The 25,900-nt window shown below is 30.0% G+C and overlaps 1 protein-coding gene across 1 annotated transcript in view; it reads left to right on the top strand.

Annotated features, from left to right (window-relative positions):
* The window catches only part of LOC145271205 (uncharacterized), a 533,901-nt gene that overhangs the window by 469,495 nt on the left and 38,506 nt on the right, over positions 1-25,900 (top strand). The window contains exon 2 of the mRNA XM_080126771.1: positions 6,675-6,950. Coding sequence (XP_079982897.1) covers positions 6,675-6,950 — 276 coding nt within the window. The remainder of the gene's footprint in view (positions 1-6,674; positions 6,951-25,900) is intronic.

Genomic DNA, 25,900 nt, shown 5'->3' with positions numbered 1-25,900 from the left:
CCTTTTGGATACGGAAACATTCTCTATTGAATATCTCCTGTTTCATAACCCTAACCCGACGATCGCCCACTTTCACTTCAATTAAGTCATCCAGCGTTTTCCAGGATACTAATATTCAACACTGGTGGCCATGTTTGTTTTTTTTTTGCGCGAATTAAATTTTATTTTTTCCGCTAAAATTTAATACGCATGCAAAAACAAATATGGCGACCAGTGAAAATCATTGGGAGAAAATATTGGATAATAAAGGTTTTAATATCATAAAAAATAATTTTCGACAACAATTTTAAATTATTCGTTGAAAACAGACCCGAATATTTTAAAGTTTTTAGTTTTGGACTTTAGCACACATTGACTAATGTTTTCACCTGAAATGTGTAAAAGATTATTAATGTATACAGGAGCCTGTTTCTATTTACTTGCCTCCCCACGAGGGCAGAGTTAGACACAAGATCGGTTTTTAATGTGGGGAAAATCCAACTCCCCCAAAAAGGAGCAGTCCGGATAGGAACAAAAATTTTAATTGTCTCGGTCATGACGGACTTCTCCTTCGCTGGACAAAAACGGCAAAGTGTAACATTAGAACAGACACTACACTGTACAAGTCCCTGTTTTCGTGGATAGATCACACACGTACACACATACACACATAAACACACACACATACACACACACATACGCATACAAATACACACATGATGATGATGATGATGATGATGATGATGATGATGATGATTGCTGCATCTTTCCAGATGATCGTCGTCACATTGAGTTCTCCCAATCTTGTCATCCATGCCATCTCAGATGACTCTGCACTCCCGCCACAGATTTGCACATCTTGAAGCAGATGTGACATATAAATTGAGCAATTTCCATCGAGTTGACTTCCTCTGGAGGTTGAAGTGTATTCCTATGAACAATCACGTGTCTTCTCCGACCAGCAGTAGACTTGCAAACTTTGCTGCATCTTAAACAGATCGTTTGTTTCAGACTAACAGGTGCAAAGTTGACCTGAATAGGAGTTTTGTGCGACTTAAGGTGGTTGACGTAGCCAGCTTTTGACAAAAGCATTCGTTTACAAGTGTCGCATTTCCAGCTATCAATTAAACCTTTGCGAAGCTCTCACTTCATATTGTTGTGCGCTTGCTTTCTTTTCTCTAGAGCATCACAACTTTCACGTACAAGTTTTCGCCACTTCGGCCTTTGCAGAGTAAATTCTTCGCGTGTGTTGATATTGATATGTAGGATTTTCAGATTATTCTTTGTAGAGTCCCTGAACCTTTTCCCATATACACACACACATGCAGACAAATACACACACACACACACACACACAAAACTGTTTGGATCGACACAAGATATCAATAACGGACAACAAACTTCGTTCAAAAACAGCATCTACAAAAAAAAGAAATGGAAAAAACTTATAAAAATAAATAAATAAAATTGCATTTTTGTTGTTGTTGTTGTTGTTGTTGTTGTTGTTGTTGTTGTTGTTTTTGTTTGTTGTTTTTTTTTAACGGGAAACATAAAAACTGAACCGAACAGAAGGGCTGTTACTGGCTTGTGGTTTTTTTTTTTTCTTTTTTCTTTTTTTCAATCATCGTCCGTATCTCTCGGGTAACTTTGAACAGACTTGTACTTTTAACACACGGAGAAAAGCATATCGATACAGGGTGGAAGTGTTTCCCTAAAGGAAACGACACTACATCCGGTAGGTGTGTCAGAAACTAACCTTACGAATGCGTGAAATATATTGAATAATTCAACGCCTGTCTTTCCAAGCTTATAACTACTTGAAAATGTCATTCAAACCCTAATTTTTTTTTTTCAATTAAAGGAGCAAGGACCAACGTTTCATTCATTCAAAAAAAAAAAAAATAATAATAATAATAATAATAATAATAATAATAATAATAATAATAATAATAATAATAATAATAAAACGTGTTTTTTTTTAAAAAAAGGGGGTTTTAAACTTCGGACTTTACAGGTAAATTTCTAAAAAACACTTCTATTTTTTTTTTTTTTAATTTGAATATATTATTTATTGATCTTTTATCTTTAATTTGTGATATATAAAACTTTGGTGAGTAAATTAATTATTTACTTTTTAATAGACATTTCAAAATAGAGGGCGTGAATTAAAAAAAAAAGTTTGTCTAAAATATTATATTCAGTTTATTGGAAAGAGCATAAAATTTCATATTGACCTTGAAAATATCCTAAAAAATTGAATCAATAGAAAAATTTTGATAGATTTTTAAAATTTAAAAATACTGAACTCGTAAAATTCAATTAATTTCATTACTGTTTTTTAAAAAATAAAAAAATAATATTTCTATTACTTTTTAAACAACTTTAATAATTTATTTTGGAAGTATATTCTATAAAGAAAATAAGCAACCCACTTTTAAAAGAGAAATTACGAGTTTTTTTATATTTTATTCGCAGTTTCGTGTTAGGGGTGTCAAAAATTCCTACAAAAATTCTGATACATCTACACTACAGCTTTATTTTAAAACTTTTATGTAAAAAAAAACCATTTAGCTTGATTACGCAGTAAAGCCAACATCTATTCAATGTAGCCACCTTCAGCCTCAATCACCATCTCGATACAGGTCCGGAACTGGAAGCATGCCTTTTCCACAAGGGCCGTGCGATAGGTGTATTACAATTTTGGGTGAATATTTGACACCCCTAACACAAAACTGTGAATAAGATATAAAAAATATAATGCCGAGGACATTTCCTTTTTAAACATGGAGTGCAGAGGTAAATATGAATGTACAGAAGCTATCCCAGCCAGCCATAGAGTATGAATCAATTTTAAATATTTTGATTTTCAAATGGGAAGTTGTGCCCATGTTATATTCTGCAAAAAAAAAATCTGTAAAATATATCAAAGACACTGAAATTTGAGGTATATTTATTAATTTATAATAGCTATTTTTAAAATTTTGAAAACAGAAATATCGAAATTATATGTGCGGGATCTGCAGTTGCATTTATCTTGTTTGTTATTAGTATTTTTATTTTTAGCATGGCTGTCGTTGTCCGGAGTTTTATTATTATTATTATTATTATTATTATTATTATTATTATTATTATTATTATTATTATTATTTCTACTAGTTTTATATGTGTCTTTTGTGTTAGTTTTATTTTTGTCATGATATCCACTTTTTTATTGTTTATTTTGTTGTTGTTTTCATTGCTTTATTTAATATTTTGTTATTATGTGCTTTAATTATCATCTCTAAATTTTCGCAGCAGCTGTATGATTACTTTAGGTTTTATATATATATATATATATAATAAATTGCGGTTTTATTTAGTGCCATAACCAGAAATTTCTAGCATTGCTACAAATATAATTTGCTGATCTCTTTCTGTCCTCTGATGAGAATTGCAAGAATAGCATTCTTTGAAACTCTCTCTCTCTATATATATATATATATATATATATATATATCACTTTTTAAAGAAGAAGACGCAAAGGTTTTTTTGCTCATCATGGTTTTATTTCTCAATCATCTTTATCATTTTCTGAAGAAGCCCCCCGAAAATGCGGGTGAAACGTTGAAAATTTCCTAAAAGTTTACAGGTTTTTCTTTCTTTTTTTTTCCATAACGTCATAATATCATACCTACTTTTATCCATAACTAGCCTGGGTGCCCGGCATTGCCCAGGTGTTTGGAGGTATGTGTTGAACAAAAAAAAACAAGTGGTAGTAGGCAGGCAGGCAGACAGGCAGGAATGGGGTCTCAGATCGTTGGGGCTTAGCGTGATTTGATTGGCTGGGGAGACTTCCCCCCACCACATCGGGTCGATGCGCTCTAAAATTAAACAGATTGCTCATTGAATTCGAGGAGAACAGATCATATAAACCCGCCATTCCCTGAGAGAGGACCCCTCCCCACCTCATCCATCCGTCAGTCGCTGTCTGTGAAGAGAGTTAAGACTTTGAAAAGAACTTACGAAGGAGGAAAAGAGCGTGAAAAAAAAGTGACGTCTTTGCTGTTGCATCCATCACCAAACCGGGAGTGACAAATGTTTAAATTAAGGCTAGACAATCGAAAAGTGGGGATGGCTTTCGAAAATATCAGCAAAAAAAGTGACCCCTCCGTGTAGAAAAGTACCCAGTTGAGGGTGAAGGGATTTATGTCTTTTAGCCAATTTTTCGATATTTGTCGTCCGAAGGGTCGAGCTTAAAAATGATACTAATCTCGTGAAAATCTGTCACCTCTGTCAAAAGTTTTAGGCAAACATACATACATATATGATGTGATGGCAGCAAATTCGTTTTCGAACATTGTCATTATTTTTTTTTTTTATTACATTTTCACACCAAACAAGGCACATTGCCACTTTGATGTAGGGGGCTACTATCAGGGGCAGCAACTACTGGGGCACTATGTTGGGGTTTGGGCAGCAAGATGTCGGTTCACATTACACTTGAACTTCTGCATGTCAGTACAGTTATGGAAGCAGGGACCTGGAATGGAATTTCAGAGTCTAGCGGTTCTGAGGAAGAAACTACTGGAGTAGAAAGATCTTTTACATCTAGGGATCTCTACTGTGTGGGGGTGGAATTTAGCTGCCTGTTGGGTTTGTCGAGGGTGTGTATGTCATGGGGGCACAAGTGTCTGCAGTTCATCAGAGCATTCACCATTAAAATACTTGTAGAACAGGCAGAGGGATGCAACGTTTCGTCGATGGGACAGAGACTGAAGCTTAGATGCCAGGTGAGGGCCTATCAGATTAGCAACTCTCTTTTGAACTTTGTCTAGGAGCGAGAGACTAGCAGCAGATGCACCAGCCCAAATGTGACAACAATACTCCATACATGGGCGAATGGTGGCTTTATAGAGGTATTGATATAGCACAAAAAAAAAAGATATACAGAAACATGAAAACAAATGGGCCGCACATAGGTGGCTTTTAAGCCCTGCCAAACTCTGGCATTCTTTGGCACACATTGTGCAGACATGTGCGCCACTAGCAGCACGTTCTTGATGGTCACTTCTATGTATAATCAAATGCTGCTTCAAACCACCTGCTGTTTTGCATGTCTGCCCACATTTGACACAGGTTAGATCTGGCAATACAAGACTGCTTTGTGGCCCACTGCACTGATGAGTAGTTGGGTGGCTCATCAGCCCAGCTCTGCTCAGACATAATCTTCCGCACACCTCACGCTCCAGACCAATTTGGCGCCCCAGCCCATCTACTGCTTCTTTCATCCTCCCCTTCCGGACATCACGTTTCAGTCGCTCATACTTGGTTCCATCAGCCTCAAACTTGCCCACACCTCCCCACAAGGTCCTTCTCCACTCTCCATGATCCAAAGCAAGACTCTCCCAGGTTCTTTCATCTATCTCACATTTTTTTAAGGTGGACATCAAACAATCTTTGAATCTCATTTTAGCTCGCCATAAAGAAGTTGTTTGGGAAGTCGACTGTCTAACATCCTCACCACATGTCCACTTCATCTCAATCTATGTTTGATAATGTGAGCTCCATTCAAGAACCTCCATATCACTGACATACATTTGCCAACCCGCACCTAAGATTCGCCATAGGCACATCTGATGAAACCACTTGAGACGTATCAAATACATACATACGTACATACATGATGATTGCAACGTCTTGTCAGACGAGTGCCACTCCCTCAGGCATTTAAAATCCATGAGCCCAAATGTCTGAGGGAGTATCTATACAAATATGATGTTACAGAGTCTTAGCTTTGTACGACAGCTAAGTCTCTCTCTCGGTTCACAATGTTGAGATCTAGCAACAAGCAAGAGCAAGATAGCCAGCAACAAATTAAACTGCAGACCAGCTTAATGCGGGTACTGGTCTTCCGCTTTATGGTTTTTTTAAATCAGAGATTTGCTTCTCCTAGAAAGGTTGCCTTCACCACGGCTTACGGGAGCCCTGTCTACCCCAATACACATATACACACACACACAAATATACACGGTGCTAGTTGGCCGTTGACCCAGAAAAAGAGTTCATTCGCCCTACATACATACATACATTTAAACAGACATTGGGTTCATTCAAGAACCTCCACATCACTGACATACATTTGCCAACCCACACCTAAGATTCGCCGTAGGCACATCTGGTGAAACCGCTCGAGACGTATCAAATACATACATACATACATACATACATACATTTAAACAGACAGGTGGGATTTATATTATAGACTAGCCTGGGTGCCCGGCGTTGCTTGGGTGATATGAGTTGAGCAAAAATGTGGTAGCGGGCAGGCAAGCTCGAACCCATACTGCAAATGGGGAAAATAATATGAAAAACAAATACACATATACACACACATGGTGCTAGTTGGCCGTTGACCCAGAAAAAGAGTTCATTCGCCCTACATACATACATACATACATACATACATACATACATTTAAACAGACAGGTGGTAGTGGGCAGGCAAGCTTGAACCCGTACTGCAAATGGGGAAAATAATATGAAAAACAAAAGATATTTGTCGTCTGAAGGGTCGAGCCAATCGTGTGAAAATCTGTCGCTTCTGCCGAAAGTTTTAGGTAGACATACAAACATACATACATACATACATTCAAACAGACAGGTGCTATTAATATTAAAGATAATCTTAGATTCTTTTTTTGATGTTGTTCATTTCAGGTGTCTCCAGCAGTAGTTTGCCCTGCCATGATTGGAAGAACCAGTTTGTCCGAGACGGAGATGAATTCATTCCCGACAAGAAAGAACCTTGCCGCGTGTGCCTGTGCAATGACGGTCTTCACACGACTTGCAACATGCGGGCCTGCTCCCCGCCCGCCTGCTATCGCCTCGAAGAAGTCAAAAACACTTGCTGTGAATTCCGGTGTCTCGATGCTGGACTGGACAACATCCACCACAACAAAACTGCCGATATAAATGCCATAGGAAATGTAAAACGTGAGTAGAAATTTAATGATTTTTTTTTTATTCAGAAATTGATTTTTATATTGTACCCAATATATACAGGGTGGGACGATAAAGTTGTCGCCCTAAAGAAAACAACACCACAGCTTTATTTTAAAACTTTTATTGAAAAAAATCAATTCAGGTGGCTTGATTATGTAGTAGAGCTGATATCTATTCAATGTAGCTGCCTTCAGCCTCAATTACTGCCTCGATAAGGTCCAGAACTGAGAGCATGCCTTTTCACAAGTGCTGGTGGGAGCTTGGCGAATACTTGGTAGATAGCAACGATCAGGCTGGCGTTGGTGTTGTGGGAGGTCATGTTGGTGATGTTCTTGACATATAACAAAACAAAGTAGTTCAGCGGCCCATGTCGGAAGAGGACAGGGTCCAGTGAGAAAGGTACAAATTCATAACACTTTTGAAGCCAAGTCCTGCTGCCCCGCACCCAGGGTCTGCTAGCGGCCATTTGATTGCACCAGTACATACTCTTACTCTTCAGTACATCCAGGTACACTTTTGTGTTGACTTTCAAGCCGACTTCAAAGATGAGAGGTGGCAGGATGTGGCCCTCATTTCAAACCACACCAAAGACCATAACTGTGGCCAGAAATTTCGTTGAACCATCCAGATTTGCATTTTGAGGGTGCTGTCAATGGTCCTGTTGCCATAACATGGATCGGTAGAGAGCATAAGTTGTACAGCGGCGTATCTCTAATCTCGCTCGTTGAACATTGTGTCACTTTCAGGCCTGATCGGAGGCTCCTATCGGTCTTGGGATTTGTACACAACTGGCCAACTAGTAGATGGTCTGCAACAAAAAAAAAAAAAAAAACTGGTTTTCATCAAACGGAAATGGAATCATGTCATCTTTTCTAAGGCAGCAATTCCACCCTGTATATTATTCTTTTTCATCTCGGACAAGGCATACTGCCACTTGGAATGTAAGGGGTTACTATTTAGGGTCAAGTCTAGCAGGAGACTGTGGGGAGTTGAGCTGTGAGATGTCTGTTCAGATTAACTTAAACTTCAACGGGGAAGGAGGGCCATTTAGATTATCATTGATGGGCGTACATCTAAGCATCATAACATTAATGCAGGAGTGCCTCAGGGATCAATCCTTGGATCACTATTATTACTGATAGTCATTAACGATCTCCCTGATAATATTGTGTCCGAGATGGGTATATTTGCTGATGATACAATGCTCTATAACATGCACAAAGGAAGAATGGATGTGCATAAATCCAAGACAGAATCGTTAAAAATGACCTCCAGACCATAGTAGAATGGGGACGTAAATGGATGGTAACATTTAATGCTACTAAGACTAAGCTGCTCTCCTTTAAAAATTAAAAGACACCTCTCCAACCACTGATATCCATAACAAATAACACCCTACCTGAGAATTCGTCCTTCAAACTCCACGACTTAACATTCGCAGGAAACATGAACTGGAACAAAAATGGATGGTCACATTCAATGCTGCCACGACCAAGCTTGTTTCCTTCAATAACTACAAGAAACCTTCTCTACCACCAATAGCAATGGCCAAGAGCACATTACCTGAAAGTACTTCCTTTAAACTCCTCGGCCTAACGTTAACAGGAAACATGAACTGGAATAGATACATTGAGAGCATTGCCAAGATTTTATATATTATTCCTTAATTGGAATTTATTTTGGAGATGAGCGTTATATATATATTAATTTATTTTTTTATTTCGGACTATTATTCTCATCTTTATTAGTTGTTGTTTTCATCTTTATTGGTTGTTGTTTTTCACGGGGCCCATGGCGCAGTTGATAGAGACGTTGAATCTCTACGGTTCCAGATGGACATGCCTAAAGATAGCGGTTTCAATCCTACCCAAAGCTGGCCAGACGTTTACTTGCCACCAATAACAATGGCCAAGAACACATTACCTGAAAGTACTTCCTTTAAACTCCTCGGCCTAACGTTTACAGGGAACATGAACTGGAATGGATACATTGAGAGCATTGCTAAGGCTGCTGCAAAGAAGGTGGGCTCTCTCTACCGTGCTAGAAAATTACTTACGCCTGAAAGTATCCTGTACACCATTCGCCTATGTATGGAGTACTGTTGTCACATTTAGGCTGGTGCATCTGCTGCTTGTCTCTCACCCCTGGACAGGGTTCAAATGAGAGTCGCCAACCTGATATTTCAAAGTCTAGCTGTTCTAGGGAAGAACCTATTTGAGTAGAAAACAGTGAAGGGTGTGATTTTGTTGCCAATCGGGTTTGTCAGATGGCTTCACAAAATTCATTTTTTGTTGAATATTTGCCATTTTGATAAACATCTCCAAATATTTTCAATTGGGTTCAAGTCTGGTGAGCATGCAGGATGTTCCAAGAGATGGACCCTATTTTCTTGCAGTTCATCGTGCAACAAACGATGACTCTCCATCATCAACAATGTTTTTGTAGTATGCTAACATAACCAGCCACTGTCTGACGACCCTGCACCATCTGGAGCTCCATGGTCCCTCTGTAAGAAAAGGCACCCTTCACCACTATGACATGTGGAGAAAATTTCAGGAGGTATGTTTTCGTTATGCCAATATCGGTGGAAGCCGTCAGGACCATCTAGATTGAATTTTTTCTCATCAGAAAGCAGGACTTTCTTCCACTTCTCAACATCCCATATTTGGTATTTACAATCAAACCTTAAACGGTCCACCTTGTGACGTGGAAGCATGCAAGGAATTTGTGTATGCTTTTTATTTGCCATGCTTTTTTGTCGTAAGTGTCGTCCGATGGTTACTGGATTGCAATCAGCATCTGTGACTGCCTTAATTTGACTAGAAGAAAGTGCCATGTCTTTCACAACCCATCTTATTCTCCTACTCAATGCAGGAGAAATGTTGGGGTGCCTACTAGTGCATTTTGCTTTTTCATAATTCTCACTATTCTTTAGAAAATTGCAAATTACAGTTTTTTTTTTTGTTTTTTTGTTTTTTTTTACACAGTGATCATCACTTATCAAGGCCCGGAAGCCACTCAGGGATAAGGGTTATTGCAAGTACATTAAGTTAGTGAGGAGATTTGCTGAAGTGTTTACTTAAGGGGGCGGTTCATTAGGAATTTGTTAACATTGGACTTGAACACATCCAAGTTGTAGTCAGGTGGGAAGCAGGCAGACGGAACAGAGTTCCACAGGCGTGCAGTTCTAAGAAAGAAGCTTTGTTCATGGTATCTACGTTTTGATTTAGGCACAGATATAGAGTGGGGAAAATTTTTCACAGTGGATTCAGCTAGACGGGTGTTTTTCGTGAAAGATTGGCGAGGGGGGACCAGAGATTGGAGTTCAGACGAGCACCTGCCATGGAAATAACGATAAAACAAGGACAGGCTCACAACGTCTCTTCTGTGTGAGAGAGGTTGCAGGGTAGAGAAAAGGGCATCCCCCACTAAGCCACGAAGTCTATTTTGTACTCTGTCAAGGCAGGATAGGCTGTTTTTAGCAGCTCCTGCCCAGATATGGCAACAGTATTCCATCCTTGGACGTACTTTGCTTTTATATAGATATAGAATTGCATCAGTAGTGAGATATCTTCTTTTATTGCGATTTACCTTAGCTGTGGCAAACCTTGTTTATGGAATTCTAGAATTCAAGCACACTCAACTTCGGTAAGCTTGCTTGCTTTAAGCATGGTGATATCATTACGCAGTGATTGCTAATCTGTAACTGAACTAAAAAGCAATTTATATCCCTTGGTCCTTTTATTTTCATTAAGTGTAAAATGCCTTATTTTATAAAAACGTAAATTGTTGGATTAAATATTTGGAATATAGTTTTTTTCCATAATCTTTTGTAATATTGTGAGCCTCTCGGCTGTGATCATATCCTAGCACCTGTGTTAACTGTGGCCAGCATGGCCAGAGATTATTATCATTATTATTATTATTATTATTATTAATTGATTCGAGCGACGGCGGGTCACTGGATCAATTATTATGATTAGAAAAATAAACAATTAAATTGGGGAAAAATGATTGGCATATAATAATATCGCAGAAGGAATGCAAAAATAGAAAATAGATGTAAACATGATTTTTGGTTTGCATAAACAAATAACTAAATTGGAGTTACATCAGCTGTTGGTCTGAGAAACGTACTGTACTTGCAATAACCCTTATCCCTGAGTGGCTTCCGGGCCTTGATAAGTGGTGACCACCGTGTAAAAAAAAAAAAAAGAGTTCAGTGTTTATGCGCATTTATAGTAGTCGTGAAAAGAGTTTCTGATGTAGAGACGAAGATTAGATATAGGTCAGCCCCGTTGAAAGAGGGAGACAAGTGTTCAATGTGTTTACGTATGTAAGAGCATGCGTCCGATAGTAGAGACGGGGCAAAAGGTTAGTGTCCCGTGGTAGGAAAGAGTACGTTGGTGTGAAGCGCACATGGAAGCAAGTTTTGACGAGAGCCATGTTGGCTTCTTGTACTCACGTTAGGCCTGTGGCCAAAAGCCCCAAGTAGGGTCTGCTGCCTGGCAGGGCCATGAGGAAAGAAGAGGAGCGTTGCTGGTTTCAGGTTTTATATACTCGGTCACATGACTGGGAGCTGGCTTGGGATTTGGAAAGCTAGGAAGAAAATAGATTTTTTTTTTACAAGGTGGTCACCACTTATCAAGGCCCGGAAGCCACTCAGGGATAAGGGTTATTGCAAGTACAGTACGTTAGTGTGGAGATTTGATGAAGTGTTTACTTAAGGGGGCGGTCCATTAGGAATTTGTTAACGTTGGACTTGAACACATCCAAGTTGTAGTCAGGTGGGAAGAAGGCAGATGGAACAGAGTTCCACAGGCGTGCAGTTCTAAGAAAGAAGCTTTGTTCATGGAATCCGCGTTTTGATTTAGGCACAGATATAGAGTGGGGGAAATTTTTCACAGTGGATTCGGCTAGACGGGTGCTTTTCGTGAAAGATTGGCGAGGGGGGACCAGAGATTGGAGTTCAGACGAGCACCTGCCATGGAAATAACGATAAAACAAGGATAGGCTCGCAACGTCTCTTCTGTGGGAGAGAGGTTGCAGGGTAGAGAAAAGGGCATCCCCCACTAAGCCACGAAGTCTATTTTGTACTCTGTCAAGGCAGGATGTGCCAAAACTTATGATAATCAGTTCATTAGGAATTTGTTAACGTTGGACTTGAAGAAGTTTATTAATTTCGGAGTGAATCCTGTAGGATACAGCGATGCAAACATATACACATGCTTAACTTTATATATAAGTTGTGACAAAGAAAAAAAAAGGGGGCTTCATGAACTGATCGCTAATTTTAGATGTTTGATTTTCACAAACCTTTCTTTTTCTCCCGTCTTTTCCGATACGATCCAGCTGCTGCGGACTATTGATTATTGATTATGGTGGCCGAAAAAATAATGGTGCTTCCATGTACACCTGCGCCATATTTTTATTTGAAACTATTTTATTAGTATTTACCTTAGATCAGTATTTCCAAAACATATATATATATATATATATATATATATACTCGGGGTTTTTATATTCAAAAGTAATGGACTAATGAATTCAACGAGGTTGTTAGATAGTGCTCAATAAAAAGAGCTGATAATACTTGTTTATTGTTATATAAACATGCTCACATCCCGCTGCTACAAATAGCCACTTGTTTCAATCAAACAACAGATATCATCAGGCAGCGACTTGACTATTCAAAAGTTCAATGAATTATTCATTGAACTTTTGAATAGTCAAGTCGCTGCCTGATGATATCTGTTGTTTGATTGAAACAAGTGGCTATTTGTAGCAGCGGGATGTGAGCATGTTTATATAACAATAAACAAGTATATATATATATATATATATATATATATATATATATATATAAAAGTGAACATGTCTGTGTGCCTATCTGTGTGCCTGTGTATCTGTGTCTGTGTACATTTCCCTACGCAATAACTCTGTCAATTTTTAGTCTACAGACTCGAAATTTGACATATAGGGTACTGAGATTGGGGAAAATCGATGTGATTGCTTTTCGGCCAGAAATTTGGCTGTTAAAGGGTCAAAGTTCAACGATTTGACCTTTGAGAATTCTACCAAACTCCTCCGACAATTTGTGATATAGATATAGTTCCTTGGGCATGAATCTAACTTAATAACTTGATTAGAGCCCTAAGCAATAACAATGTTAAGAGGTCATAATAGGGGTCAAATAAAAAAAAAAATGATTTTTTTTTTTTTTGCTCAGCATACACCTCACACCCAGGCAATGCCTGACACCCATGCTAGTATATATATATATATATATATATATATATATATATATATATATATATATATATATATATATATTATTATTATTATTAAGCTCGTAAATGGATGGAAGGAAATCATAGATAATCAGGGAAAGATTAAATCTTGAATAAAATGTATCATTTGATCACATCTTTTCTTTATTCATAAATTCGGACATAAATCTGTTTAAATGTATGTATGTATGTATGTTTGTATGTCTGCCTAAAACTTTCAACAGGAGCGCCGGATTTTCACGAGATCGGTATCATTTGAAGCTTGACACTTTGGATGATAAATATCGAAAAATTAGCAAAAAACATTAATTCCTTCACTCTCAACTGGGCACTATTGTACAGAGAGGGTCAGTCTTGTTCACTGACATTTTTTTGCAAGTCATTTAACTCTCACGTTCACGACGCCGCATAAAAGGTGTTATTTCGACCGCCCGTGACGTCACAACCAGGGTGGGCACATTGGTAAAACAGTTTGGAGTTTTTTTCACCTCTTTTTCCTCTGATGTGATACGGTTTTTTTTTTTTGCACTCGTAATTGTCATTTTTATTTTTATTTTTTTTGCACTCGTAATTGTCATTTTTATTTTTATTTTTTTTGCACTCGTAATTGTCATTTTTATTTTTATTTTTTTGCACTCGTAATCGTCTTTTTTATTTTTTATTTTTTTTTGCACTTGCAATTGTCTTTTTTCTTTTTTTTTCTTTTTTGCACTCGTAATTGACTTTTTTATTTTTTTTTGCACTCGCAATTGACTTTTTTATTTTTTTTTGCACTCGACATTGACTTTTTTATTTTTGTTTTTTGCACTCGCAATTGTCTTTTTTATTTTTATTTTTTTGCACTCACAATTATCTTTTTTATTTTTTTTTTGCACTCACAATTGTCTTTTTTAATTTTTTCTTTTTTGCACTCGCAATTGACTTTTTTCTTTTTTTTTGTACTCGCAATTGACTTTATTATTTTATTTTTTTTGTACTCGCAATTGACTTTATTATTTTATTTTTTTTGTACTCGCAATTGACTTTATTATTTTATTTTTTTTGTACTCGCAATTGACTTTATTATTTTATTTTTTTTGTACTCGCAATTGACTTTATTATTTTATTTTTTTTGTACTCGCAATTGACTTTTTTATTTATTTTTTTTGCACTCGCAATTGACTTTATTATTTTATTTTTTTTGTACTCGCAATTGACTTTATTATTTTATTTTTTTTGTACTCGCAATTGACTTTATTATTTTATTTTTTTTGTACTCGCAATTGACTTTATTATTTTATTTTTTTTGTACTCGCAATTGACTTTTTTATTTATTTTTTTTGCACTCGCAATTGACTTTATTATTTTATTTTTTTTGTACTCGCAATTGACTTTATTATTTTTTTTTTTTGTACTCGCAATTGACTTTATTATTTTATTTTTTTTGTACTCGCAATTGACTTTTTTATTTATTTTTTTTGTACTCGCAATTGACTTTTTTATTTATTTTTTTTGTACTCGCAATTGACTTTATTATTTTATTTTTTTTGTACTCGCAATTGACTTTATTATTTTATTTTTTTTGTACTCGCAATTGACTTTATTATTTTATTTTTTTTGTACTCGCAATTGACTTTATTATTTTATTTTTTTTGTACTCGCAATTGACTTTATTATTTATTTTTTTTGTACTCGCAATTTACTTTTTTATTTATTTTTTTTGCACTCGCAATTGACTTTATTATTTTATTTTTTTTGTACTCGCAATTGACTTTATTATTTATTTTTTTTGTACTCGCAATTGACTTTTTTATTTTATTTTTTTTGTACTCGCAATTGACTTTTTTATTTATTTTTTTTGTACTCGCAATTGACTTTATTATTTTATTTTTTTTGTACTCGCAATTGACTTTATTATTTTATTTTTTTTGTACTCGCAATTGACTTTATTATTTATTTTTTTTGTACTCGCAATTGACTTTATTATTTTATTTTTTTTGTACTCGCAATTGACTTTATTATTTTATTTTTTTTGTACTCGCAATTGACTTTTTTATTTATTTTTTTTGTACTCGCAATTGACTTTATTATTTTATTTTTTTTGTACTCGCAATTGACTTTATTATTTTATTTTTTTTGTACTCGCAATTGACTTTATTATTTTATTTTTTTTGTACTCGCAATTGACTTTATTATTTTATTTTTTTTGTACTCGCAATTGACTTTATTATTTTATTTTTTTTGTACTCGCAATTGACTTTATTATTTTATTTTTTTTTGTACTCGCAATTGACTTTATTATTTTATTTTTTTTGTACTCGCAATTGACTTTATTATTTTATTTTTTTTGTACTCGCAATTGACTTTATTATTTTATTTTTTTTGTACTCGCAATTGACTTTATTATTTTATTTTTTTTGTACTCGCAATTGACTTTTTTATTTATTTTTTTTGTACTCGCAATTGACTTTATTATTTTATTTTTTTTGTACTCGCAATTGACTTTTTTATTTATTTTTATTTTTTTTGCACTCGCAATTGTCTTTTTTATTTTTTATTTTTTTGCACTCGCAATTGTCTTTTTTATTTATTTTTTTTTGTACATGCAATTGTCTTTTTTATTTTTTATTTTTTGCACTCGCAATTGACTTTTTTATTTATTTATTTATTTATTTATTTATTTTGCACACGGAATTGTCCTTTTTAATTTATTTTTTTTTTGCACTCGCAATTATCTTTTTTATTTTTTTATTTGTTTTTTTTTTGCACTCGCAATTGTCTTTTTTATTTTTTTTTGCACTCGCAATTGACTTTTTTATTTGTTTTGCACTCGACATTGTCTTTTTTATTTTTATTTTTTGCACTTGCAATTGACTTTTTTATTTTTTATTTGCACTCGCAATTGACTTTTTTATTTTTATTTTTTTTTGCACTCGCAATTGACTTTTTTATATTTTTATTTTTTTTCCACTCGCAATTGACGTTTTTATTTTTTTTTTTTTTTTGCACTCGCAATTGTCTTTTTTATTTTTTTTGCACTCGCAATTGACTTTTTTTATTTGTTTTGCACTCGACATTGTCTTTTTTATTTTTATTTTTTGCACTCGCAATTGACTTTATTATTTTTTGTGTTTTTTGCACTCGCAATTGACTTTTTAATTTTTTTTGCACTCGCAATTGACTTTTTTATTTTTTATTTTTGCACTCGCAATTGACTTTTTTATTTATTTTTTTTGCACTCGCAATTGACTTTTTTATTTATTTTTTTTGCACTCGCAATTGACTTTTTTATTTATTTTTATTTTTTTTGCACTCGCAATTGTCTTTTTTATTTTTTATTGTTTTGCACTCGCAATTGTCTTTTTTATTTATTTTTTTTTGTACATGCAATTGTCTTTTTTATTTTTTATTTTTTTTTTTTGCACTCGCAATTGACTTTTTTATTTATTTATTTATTTATTTATTTTGCACACGGAATTGTCATTTTTATTTATTTTTTTTTTTGCACTCGCAATTATCTTTTTTATTTTTTTATTTGTTTTTTTTTTGCACTCGCAATTGTCTTTTTTATTTTTATTTTTTGCACTTGCAATTGACTTTTTTATTTTTTATTTGCACTCGCAATTGACTTTTTTATTTTTTTTTTTTTGCACTCGCAATTGACTTTTTTATATTTTTTTTCCACTCGCAATTGACGTTTTTATTTTTTATTTTTTTTTGCACTCGCAATTGTCTTTTTTATTTTTTTTGCACTCGCAATTGACTTTTTTTATTTGTTTTGCACTCGACATTGTCTTTTTTATTTTTATTTTTTGCACTCGCAATTGACTTTATTATTTTTTATGTTTTTTGCACTCGCAATTGACTTTTTAATTTTTTTTTGAACTCGCAATTGACTTTTTTATTTTTTTTTTTTGCACTCGCAATTGACTTTTTTATATTTTAATTTTTTTTGCACTCGCAGTTTACTTTTTTAATTTTTTTGCACTCGCAATTGACTTTTTTATATTTTTATTTTTTTTGCACTCGCAATTGACTTTTTTCTTTTTTTTTGCACTCGCAATTGACTTTATTATTTTATTTTTTTTGCACTCGCAATTGACTTTTTTATTTATTTTTTTTGCACTCGCAATTGACTTTTTTATTTATTTTTATTTTTTTTGCACTCGCAATTGTCTTTTTTATTTTTTATTGTTTTGCACTCGCAATTGTCTTTTTTATTTATTTTTTTTTGTACATGCAATTGTCTTTTTTATTTTTTATTTTTTTTTTGCACTCGCAATTGACTTTTTTATTTATTTATTTATTTATTTATTTATTTATTTATTTTGCACACGGAATTGTCATTTTTATTTATTTTTTTTTTGCACTCGCAATTATCTTTTTTATTTTTTTATTTTTTTTTTTTTGCACTCGCAATTGTCTTTTTTATTTTTTTTTTGCACTCGCAATTGACTTTTTTATTTGTTTTGCACTCGACATTGTCTTTTTTATTTTTATTTTTTGCACTTGCAATTGACTTTTTTATTTTTTATTTGCACTCGCAATTGACTTTTTTATTTTTTTTTTTTTTGCACTCGCAATTGACTTTTTTATATTTTTTTTTTCCACTCGCAATTGACGTTTTTATTTTTTTTTTTTTTTTGCACTCGCAATTGTCTTTTTTATTTTTTTTGCACTCGCAATTGACTTTTTTTATTTGTTTTGCACTCGACATTGTCTTTTTTATTTTTATTTTTTGCACTCGCAATTGACTTTATTATTTTTTATGTTTTTTGCACTCGCAATTGACTTTTTAATTTTTTTTTGCACTCGCAATTGACTTTTTTATTTTTTTTTTTTTGCACTCGCAATTGACTTTTTTATATTTTAATTTTTTTTGCACTCGCAGTTTACTTTTTTAATTTTTTTGCACTCGCAATTGACTTTTTTATATTTTTATTTTTTTTGCACTCGCAATTGATTTTTTTATTTTTTTTTTTTGCACTCGCAATTGTCTTTTTTATTTTTTTTTACTTACAACTGTCTTTTTTATTTTTATTTTTTTTGACTCGCTATTGTCTTTTTATTTAATTTTTTTTCACTCACAATCGTCTTTTTATTTTTTTTATTTGTTTTGATTCGCAATTGTCTTTTTTATTCATTTTTTTTTCACTCACAATCGTCTTTTTTATTTTTTTATTTTTTGACTCGCAATTGTCTTTTTTATGTATTTATTTTTTATTTTTTTATTTATTTTTTTACAATTGTCTTTTTTTTTACTCACAATTGTCTTTTTTATTTTTATTTTTTTTGACTCACAATTGTCTTTTATATTTTTATTTTTTTACTCACAATTGTCTTTTTATTTTTTTATTTTTTTTTTGACTCGCAATTGTCTTTTTTATTTTTTATTTTTTTTTTACTCACAATTGTCTTTTTTATTTATTTTTTTTTGACTCAAAATTGTCTTTTGTATTGTTTTTTTCTCACAATTGTCTTTTTATTTTTTAATTTTTTTTGGACTCACAATTGTCTTTTTATTTATTTATTTTTTTTTTTACTCGCAATTGTCGTTTTTATTTTATTATTTTTTTTTTGACTCGCAATTGTCTTTTTTATTTTTTTATTTTTTTTTGACTCATAATTGTCTTTTTTATTTTTATTTTTTTTGACTCACAATTGTCTTTTTTATTTTTATTTTTTTTTAACTCACAATTGTCTTTTTATTTATTTTTTTTACTTACAATTGTTTTTTTATTTATTTATTTTTTTTGACTCACAATTGTCTTTTTTATTTATTTTTTTTTGACTCACAATTGTCTTTTTTATTTTTTTTGACTCACAATTGTCTTTCTTATTTTTTTTGACTCACAATTGTTTTTTTTATTTTTTTATTTTTTTTGACTCACAATTGTCTTTTTTATTTATTTTTTTTTTTACTCACAATTGTCTTTCTTATTTTTTTTGACTCACAATTGTCTTTTTTATTTTTATTTTTTTTTTACTCACAATTGTCTTTTTTATTTTTATTTTTTTTTACTCACAATTGTCTTTTTTATTTTTTTTTACTCACAATTGTCTTTTTTATTTTTTTTTACTCACAATTGCCTTTTTTATTTTTTTTTACTCACAATTGTCTTTTTTATTTTTTTTTTTACTCACAATTGTCTTTTTTATTTTTTTTACTCACAATTGCCTTTTTTATTTTTTTTTACTCACAATTGTCTTTTTTATTTTTTTTTTACTCACAATTGCCTTTTTTATTTTTTTTTACTCACAATTGTCTTTTTTATTTTTTTTTACTCACAATTGTCTTTTTTATTTATTATTTTTTTACTCACAATTGTCTTTTTTATTTTTTTTTACTCAGTATTGTCTTTTTTATTTTTTTTTACTCACAATTGTCTTTTTTTTCTTTTTTTTTTACTCACAATTGTCTTTTTTATTTTTTTTTTACTCACAATTGTCTTTTTTATTTTTTTTTTTTTACTCACAATTGTCTTTTTTATTTTTTTTTACTCACAATTGTCTTTTTTATTTTTTTTACTCACAATTGCCTTTTTTATTTTTTTTTACTCAGTATTGTCTTTTTTATTTTTTTTTACTCACAATTGTCTTTTTTTTTTTTTTTTTTTTACTCACAATTGTCTTTTTTATTTTTTTTTACTCACAATTGTCTTTTTTATTTTTTTTTACTCCCAATTGCCTTTTTTATTTTTTTTACTCACAATTGCCTTTTTTATTTTTTTTACTCACAATTGCCTTTTTTATTTTTTTTTACTCACAATTGCCTTTTTTTTTTTTTACTCACAATTGCCTTTTTTATTTTTTTTTACTCACAATTGTCTTTTTTATTTTTTTTTACTCACAATTGTCTTTTTTATTTATTATTTTTTTACTCACAATTGTCTTTTTTATTTATTTTTTTTTACTCAGTATTGTCTTTTTTATTTTTTTTTACTCACAATTGTCTTTTTTTTTTTTTTTTTTACTCACAATTGTCTTTTTTATTTTTTTTTACTCACAATTGTCTTTTTTATTTTTTTTTACTCCCAATTGCCTTTTTTATTTTTTTTACTCACAATTGCCTTTTTTATTTTTTTTACTCACAATTGCCTTTTTTATTTTTTTTTACTCACAATTGCCTTTTTTTTTTTTTACTCACAATTGCCTTTTTTATTTTTTTTTACTCACAATTGTCTTTTTTATTTTTTTTTACTCACAATTGTCTTTTTTATTTATTATTTTTTTACTCACAATTGTCTTTTTTATTTTTTTTTACTCACAATTGTTTTTTTATTTTTTTTTACTCACAATTGTCTTTTTTTTAAATTTTTTTTTTACTCACAATTGCCTTTTTTATTTTTTATTTTTTTTTACTCACAATTGTCTTTTTTTTAAATTTTTTTTTTACTCACAATTGTCTTTTTTTAAAATTTTTTTTTTACTCACAATTGCCTTTTTTATTTTTTTTACTCACAATTGCCTTTTTTATTTTTTTTACTCACAATTGCCTTTTTTATTTTTTTTACTCACAATTGCCTTTTTTATTTTTTTTACTCACAATTGTCTTTTTTATTTTTTTTTACTCACAATTGCCTTTTTTATTTTTTTTTACTCACAATTGCCTTTTTTATTTTTTTTTACTCACAATTGCCTTTTTTATTTTTTTTTACTCACAATTGCCTTTTTTATTTTTTTTACTCACAATTGCCTTTTTTATTTTTTTTACTCACAATTGCCTTTTTTATTTTTTTTACTCACAATTGCCTTTTTTATTTTTTTTACTCAGTATTGTCTTTTTTATTTTTTTTACTCACAATTGCCTTTTTTATTTTTTTTTACTCACAATTGCCTTTTTTATTTTTTTTTACTCACAATTGCCTTTTTTATTTTTTTTTACTCACAATTGCCTTTTTTATTTTTTTACTCACAATTGCCTTTTTTATTTTTTTTACTCACAATTGCCTTTTTTATTTTTTTTTACTCACAATTGCCTTTTTTATTTTTTTTTACTCACAATTGTCTTTTTTATTTTTTTTTACTCACAATTGCCTTTTTTATTTTTTTTTACTCACAATTGCCTTTTTTATTTTTTTTTACTCACAATTGCCTTTTTATTTTTTTTTACTCACAATTGCCTTTTTTATTTTTTTTTACTCACAATTGCCTTTTTTATTTTTTTTACTCACAATTGCCTTTTTTATTTTTTTTTACTCACAATTGTCTTTTATTTTTTTTTACTCACAATTGCCTTTTTTATTTTTTTTTACTCACAATTGTCTTTTTTATTTATTATTTTTTTTTACTCACAATTGTCTTTTTTATTTTTTTTTACTCACAATTGCCTTTTTTATTTTTTTTTACTCACAATTGTCTTTTTTATTTTTTTTTTACTCACAATTGTCTTTTTTATTTTTTTTTACTCACAATTGTCTTTTTTATTTTTTTTTACTCACAATTGTCTTTTTTATTTTTTTTTACTCAAAATTGTCTTTTTTTAAAATTTTTTTTTTACTCACAATTGCCTTTTTTATTTTTTTTACTCACAATTGCCTTTTTTATTTTTTTTACTCACAATTGCCTTTTTGTATTTTTTTTCTCACAATTGCCTTTTTTATTTTTTTTACTCACAATTGCCTTTTTTATTTTTTTTACTCAGTATTGTCTTTTTTATTTTTTTTTACTCACAATTGCCTTTTTTATTTTTTTTTACTCACAATTGCCTTTTTTATTTTTTTTTACTCACAATTGCCTTTTTTATTTTTTTTACTCACAATTGCCTTTTTTATTTTTTTTACTCACAATTGCCTTTTTTATTTTTTTTACTCACAATTGCCTTTTTTATTTTTTTTTACTCACAATTGCCTTTTTTATTTTTTTTTACTCACAATTGTCTTTTTTATTTTTTTTTACTCACAATTGCCTTTTTTATTTTTTTTTACTCACAATTGCCTTTTTTATTTTTTTTTACTCACAATTGCCTTTTTATTTTTTTTTACTCACAATTGCCTTTTTTATTTTTTTTTACTCACAATTGCCTTTTTTATTTTTTTTACTCACAATTGCCTTTTTTATTTTTTTTTACTCACAATTGTCTTTTATTTTTTTTTACTCACAATTGCCTTTTTTATTTTTTTTTACTCACAATTGTCTTTTTTATTTATTATTTTTTTTTACTCACAATTGTCTTTTTTATTTTTTTTTACTCACAATTGCCTTTTTTATTTTTTTTTACTCACAATTGTCTTTTTTATTTTTTTTTTACTCACAATTGTCTTTTTTATTTATTATTTTTTTTTACTCACAATTGTCTTTTTTATTTTTTTTTACTCACAATTGTCTTTTTTATTTTTTTTTTACTCACAATTGCCTTTTTTATTTTTTTTTACTCACAATTGTCTTTTTTATTTTTTTTTTACTCACAATTGCCTTTTTTATTTTTTTTTACTCACAATTGCCTTTTTTATTTTTTTTTACTCACAATTGCCTTTTTTATTTATTTTTTACTCACAATTGTCTTTTTTATTTTTTTTTTACTCACAATTGCCTTTTTTATTTTTTTTTACTCACAATTGTCTTTTTTATTTTTTTTTACTCACAATTGTCTTTTTTATTTTTTTTTACTCACAATTGTCTTTTTTATTTATTATTTTTGTTACTCACAATTGTCTTTTTTATTTTTTTTTACTCACAATTGTCTTTTTTATTTTTTTTACTCACAATTGTCTTTTTTATTTTTTTACTCACAATTGTCTTTTTTATTTTTTTTTTACTCACAATTGTCTTTTTTATTTTTTTTTACTCACAATTGCCTTTTTTATTTTTTTTTACTCACAATTGCCTTTTTTATTTTTTTTACTCACAATTGCCTTTTTTATTTTTTTTTACTCACAATTGTCTTTTTCATATTTTTTTACTCACAATTGTCTTTATTTTTTATTTTTTTTTTACTCACAATTGCCTTTTTTATTTTTTTTTACTCACAATTGCCTTTTTTATTTTTTTTACTCACAATTGCCTTTTTTATTTTTTTTACTCACAATTGCCTTTTTTATTTTTTTTTACTCACAATTGCCTTTTTTATTTTTTTTTACTCACAATTGTCTTTTTTATTTTTTTTTACTCACAATTGCCTTTTTTATTTTTTTTTACTCACAATTGCCTTTTTTATTTTTTTTTACTCACAATTGCCTTTTTATTTTTTTTTACTCACAATTGCCTTTTTTATTTTTTTTTACTCACAATTGCCTTTTTTATTTTTTTTACTCACAATTGCCTTTTTTATTTTTTTTTACTCACAATTGTCTTTTTTATTTATTATTTTTTTTTACTCACAATTGTCTTTTTTATTTTTTTTTACTCACAATTGCCTTTTTTATTTTTTTTACTCACAATTGCCTTTTTTATTTTTTTTTACTCACAATTGTCTTTTATTTTTTTTTACTCACAATTGCCTTTTTTATTTTTTTTTACTCACAATTGTCTTTTTTATTTATTATTTTTTTTTACTCACAATTGTCTTTTTTATTTTTTTTTACTCACAATTGCCTTTTTTATTTTTTTTTACTCACAATTGTCTTTTTTATTTTTTTTTTACTCACAATTGTCTTTTTTATTTATTATTTTTTTTTACTCACAATTGTCTTTTTTATTTTTTTTTACTCACAATTGTCTTTTTTATTTTTTTTTTACTCACAATTGTCTTTTTTATTTTTTTTTACTCACAATTGTCTTTTTTATTTTTTTTTTACTCACAATTGCCTTTTTTATTTTTTTTTACTCACAATTGCCTTTTTTATTTTTTTTTACTCACAATTGCCTTTTTTATTTATTTTTTACTCACAATTGTCTTTTTTATTTTTTTTTTACTCACAATTGTCTTTTTTATTTTTTTTTACTCACAATTGTCTTTATTTTTTATTTTTTTTTTACTCACAATTGCCTTTTTTATTTTTTTTTACTCACAATTGCCTTTTTTATTTTTTTTTACTCACAATTGCCTTTTTTATTTATTTTTTACTCACAATTGTCTTTTTTATTTTTTTTTTACTCACAATTGCCTTTTTTATTTTTTTTTACTCACAATTGTCTTTTTTATTTTTTTTTACTCACAATTGTCTTTTTTATTTTTTTTTACTCACAATTGTCTTTTTTATTTATTATTTTTTTTTACTCACAATTGTCTTTTTTATTTTTTTTTACTCACAATTGTCTTTTTTATTTTTTTTACTCACAATTGTCTTTTTTATTTTTTTTTACTCACAATTGTCTTTTTTATTTTTTTTTTACTCACAATTGTCTTTTTTATTTTTTTTTTACTCACAATTGTCTTTTTCATTTTTTTTTTACTCACAATTGTCTTTATTTTTTATTTTTTTTTTACTCACAATTATCTTTTTATTTATTTTTTTTTTTTACTCACAATTGTCTTTTTTATTTATTTTTATTTTTGACTCACAATTGTCTTTTTTATTTTTATTTTTTTTGACTCACAATTGTCTTTTTATTTTTTTTGACTTGCAATTGTCTTTTTTTTTTGACTTGCAATTGTCTTTTTTATATTTTTTTTTTTTTTTACTCACAATTGTCTTTTTTATTTTTTTTTTTTTGACTCACAATTGTCTTTTTATTTTTTTATTTTTTATTTTTTTGCACTTGCAATTGTTTTTTATTTTTGCACTCGTAATTGTCTTTTTTTTATATTTTAGGTTTTTTTTTGCACTCGCAATTATCTTCTTTTTTTTTTTTTTTTTGCACTCGCAATTATATTTTTTTTTTTTTACACTCGCAATTGTCTTTTTTATTTTTTTATTTCATTTTTTGCACTCGCAATTTTTATTTTATTTTATTATTATTTTTTTTGCTCAACCAACACGCTTACACATACCTCCACTTTTGTTTCCACCTTCGCTTCACGGGTTCAAGCCTGCCTGCCTACTACAACTTTTTTTTCTTTTTTTTTTTTTGCTCAACATACACCTCCAAACACCCGGGCATCGCTAGTAATTAATAAAGAGTGAAAATCATCTATAATTAGTAATTTTGGTAATTTTATACTAGCAGGGAGATCCGACGTTGCCCGGGAATTAATAAGTAACAAAAAATTTTCACACTCCCATATTTTTATTGCCGTCGGAATTCGATGAAATCAGTTTTAATCAAATGAATATGATTGCCTTCTCTTGTTGAGAACCCATCATGGTGCACAAGGAGGAAGTTCCACATGCCTTCCTGCAGTGACTTATTCCACAATACATTGCACTGTAGAGAATCTACTTTTTATTTTATTTTATTTTATTTTTTGTTCCTTTTCTCCACATTAAAAAAACGACCCTGATGTCTAACTCTGTCCCGTGGGGAGGCATTGTAAATAATAATAATAAGAAGAAGAAGAAAAAAAATAATAATAATACGTCCAGTAAATAAGCGAATAAAGGTTGGATGAGAAAATAAAGATGGAGAATAATCTGCGCGGATGAAAGAATGCAAAAATAAAAATGTCAACTGTTGGATATATATATAGTATATATAGTTATATATTTTTATATATATATAACTTTTTTTATTCATTTTTATATATTTATTATTTTATAAAACTATTTGGTCGGCTTCTTGCGGTAATTGCGTTTACATTTGCAACAGCGATGACATGTGGGATGATAATGTCTTTGTGTGCTGTGTTGCCTT

The sequence above is a fragment of the Euprymna scolopes genome, chromosome 46 (genome assembly GCF_053919585.1).
Source record: "Euprymna scolopes isolate OS-2025 chromosome 46, ASM5391958v1, whole genome shotgun sequence".
Lineage (NCBI taxonomy): Eukaryota > Metazoa > Mollusca > Cephalopoda > Sepiida > Sepiolidae > Euprymna > Euprymna scolopes.
This window is presented reverse-complemented; position numbering and strand designations above follow the sequence as displayed.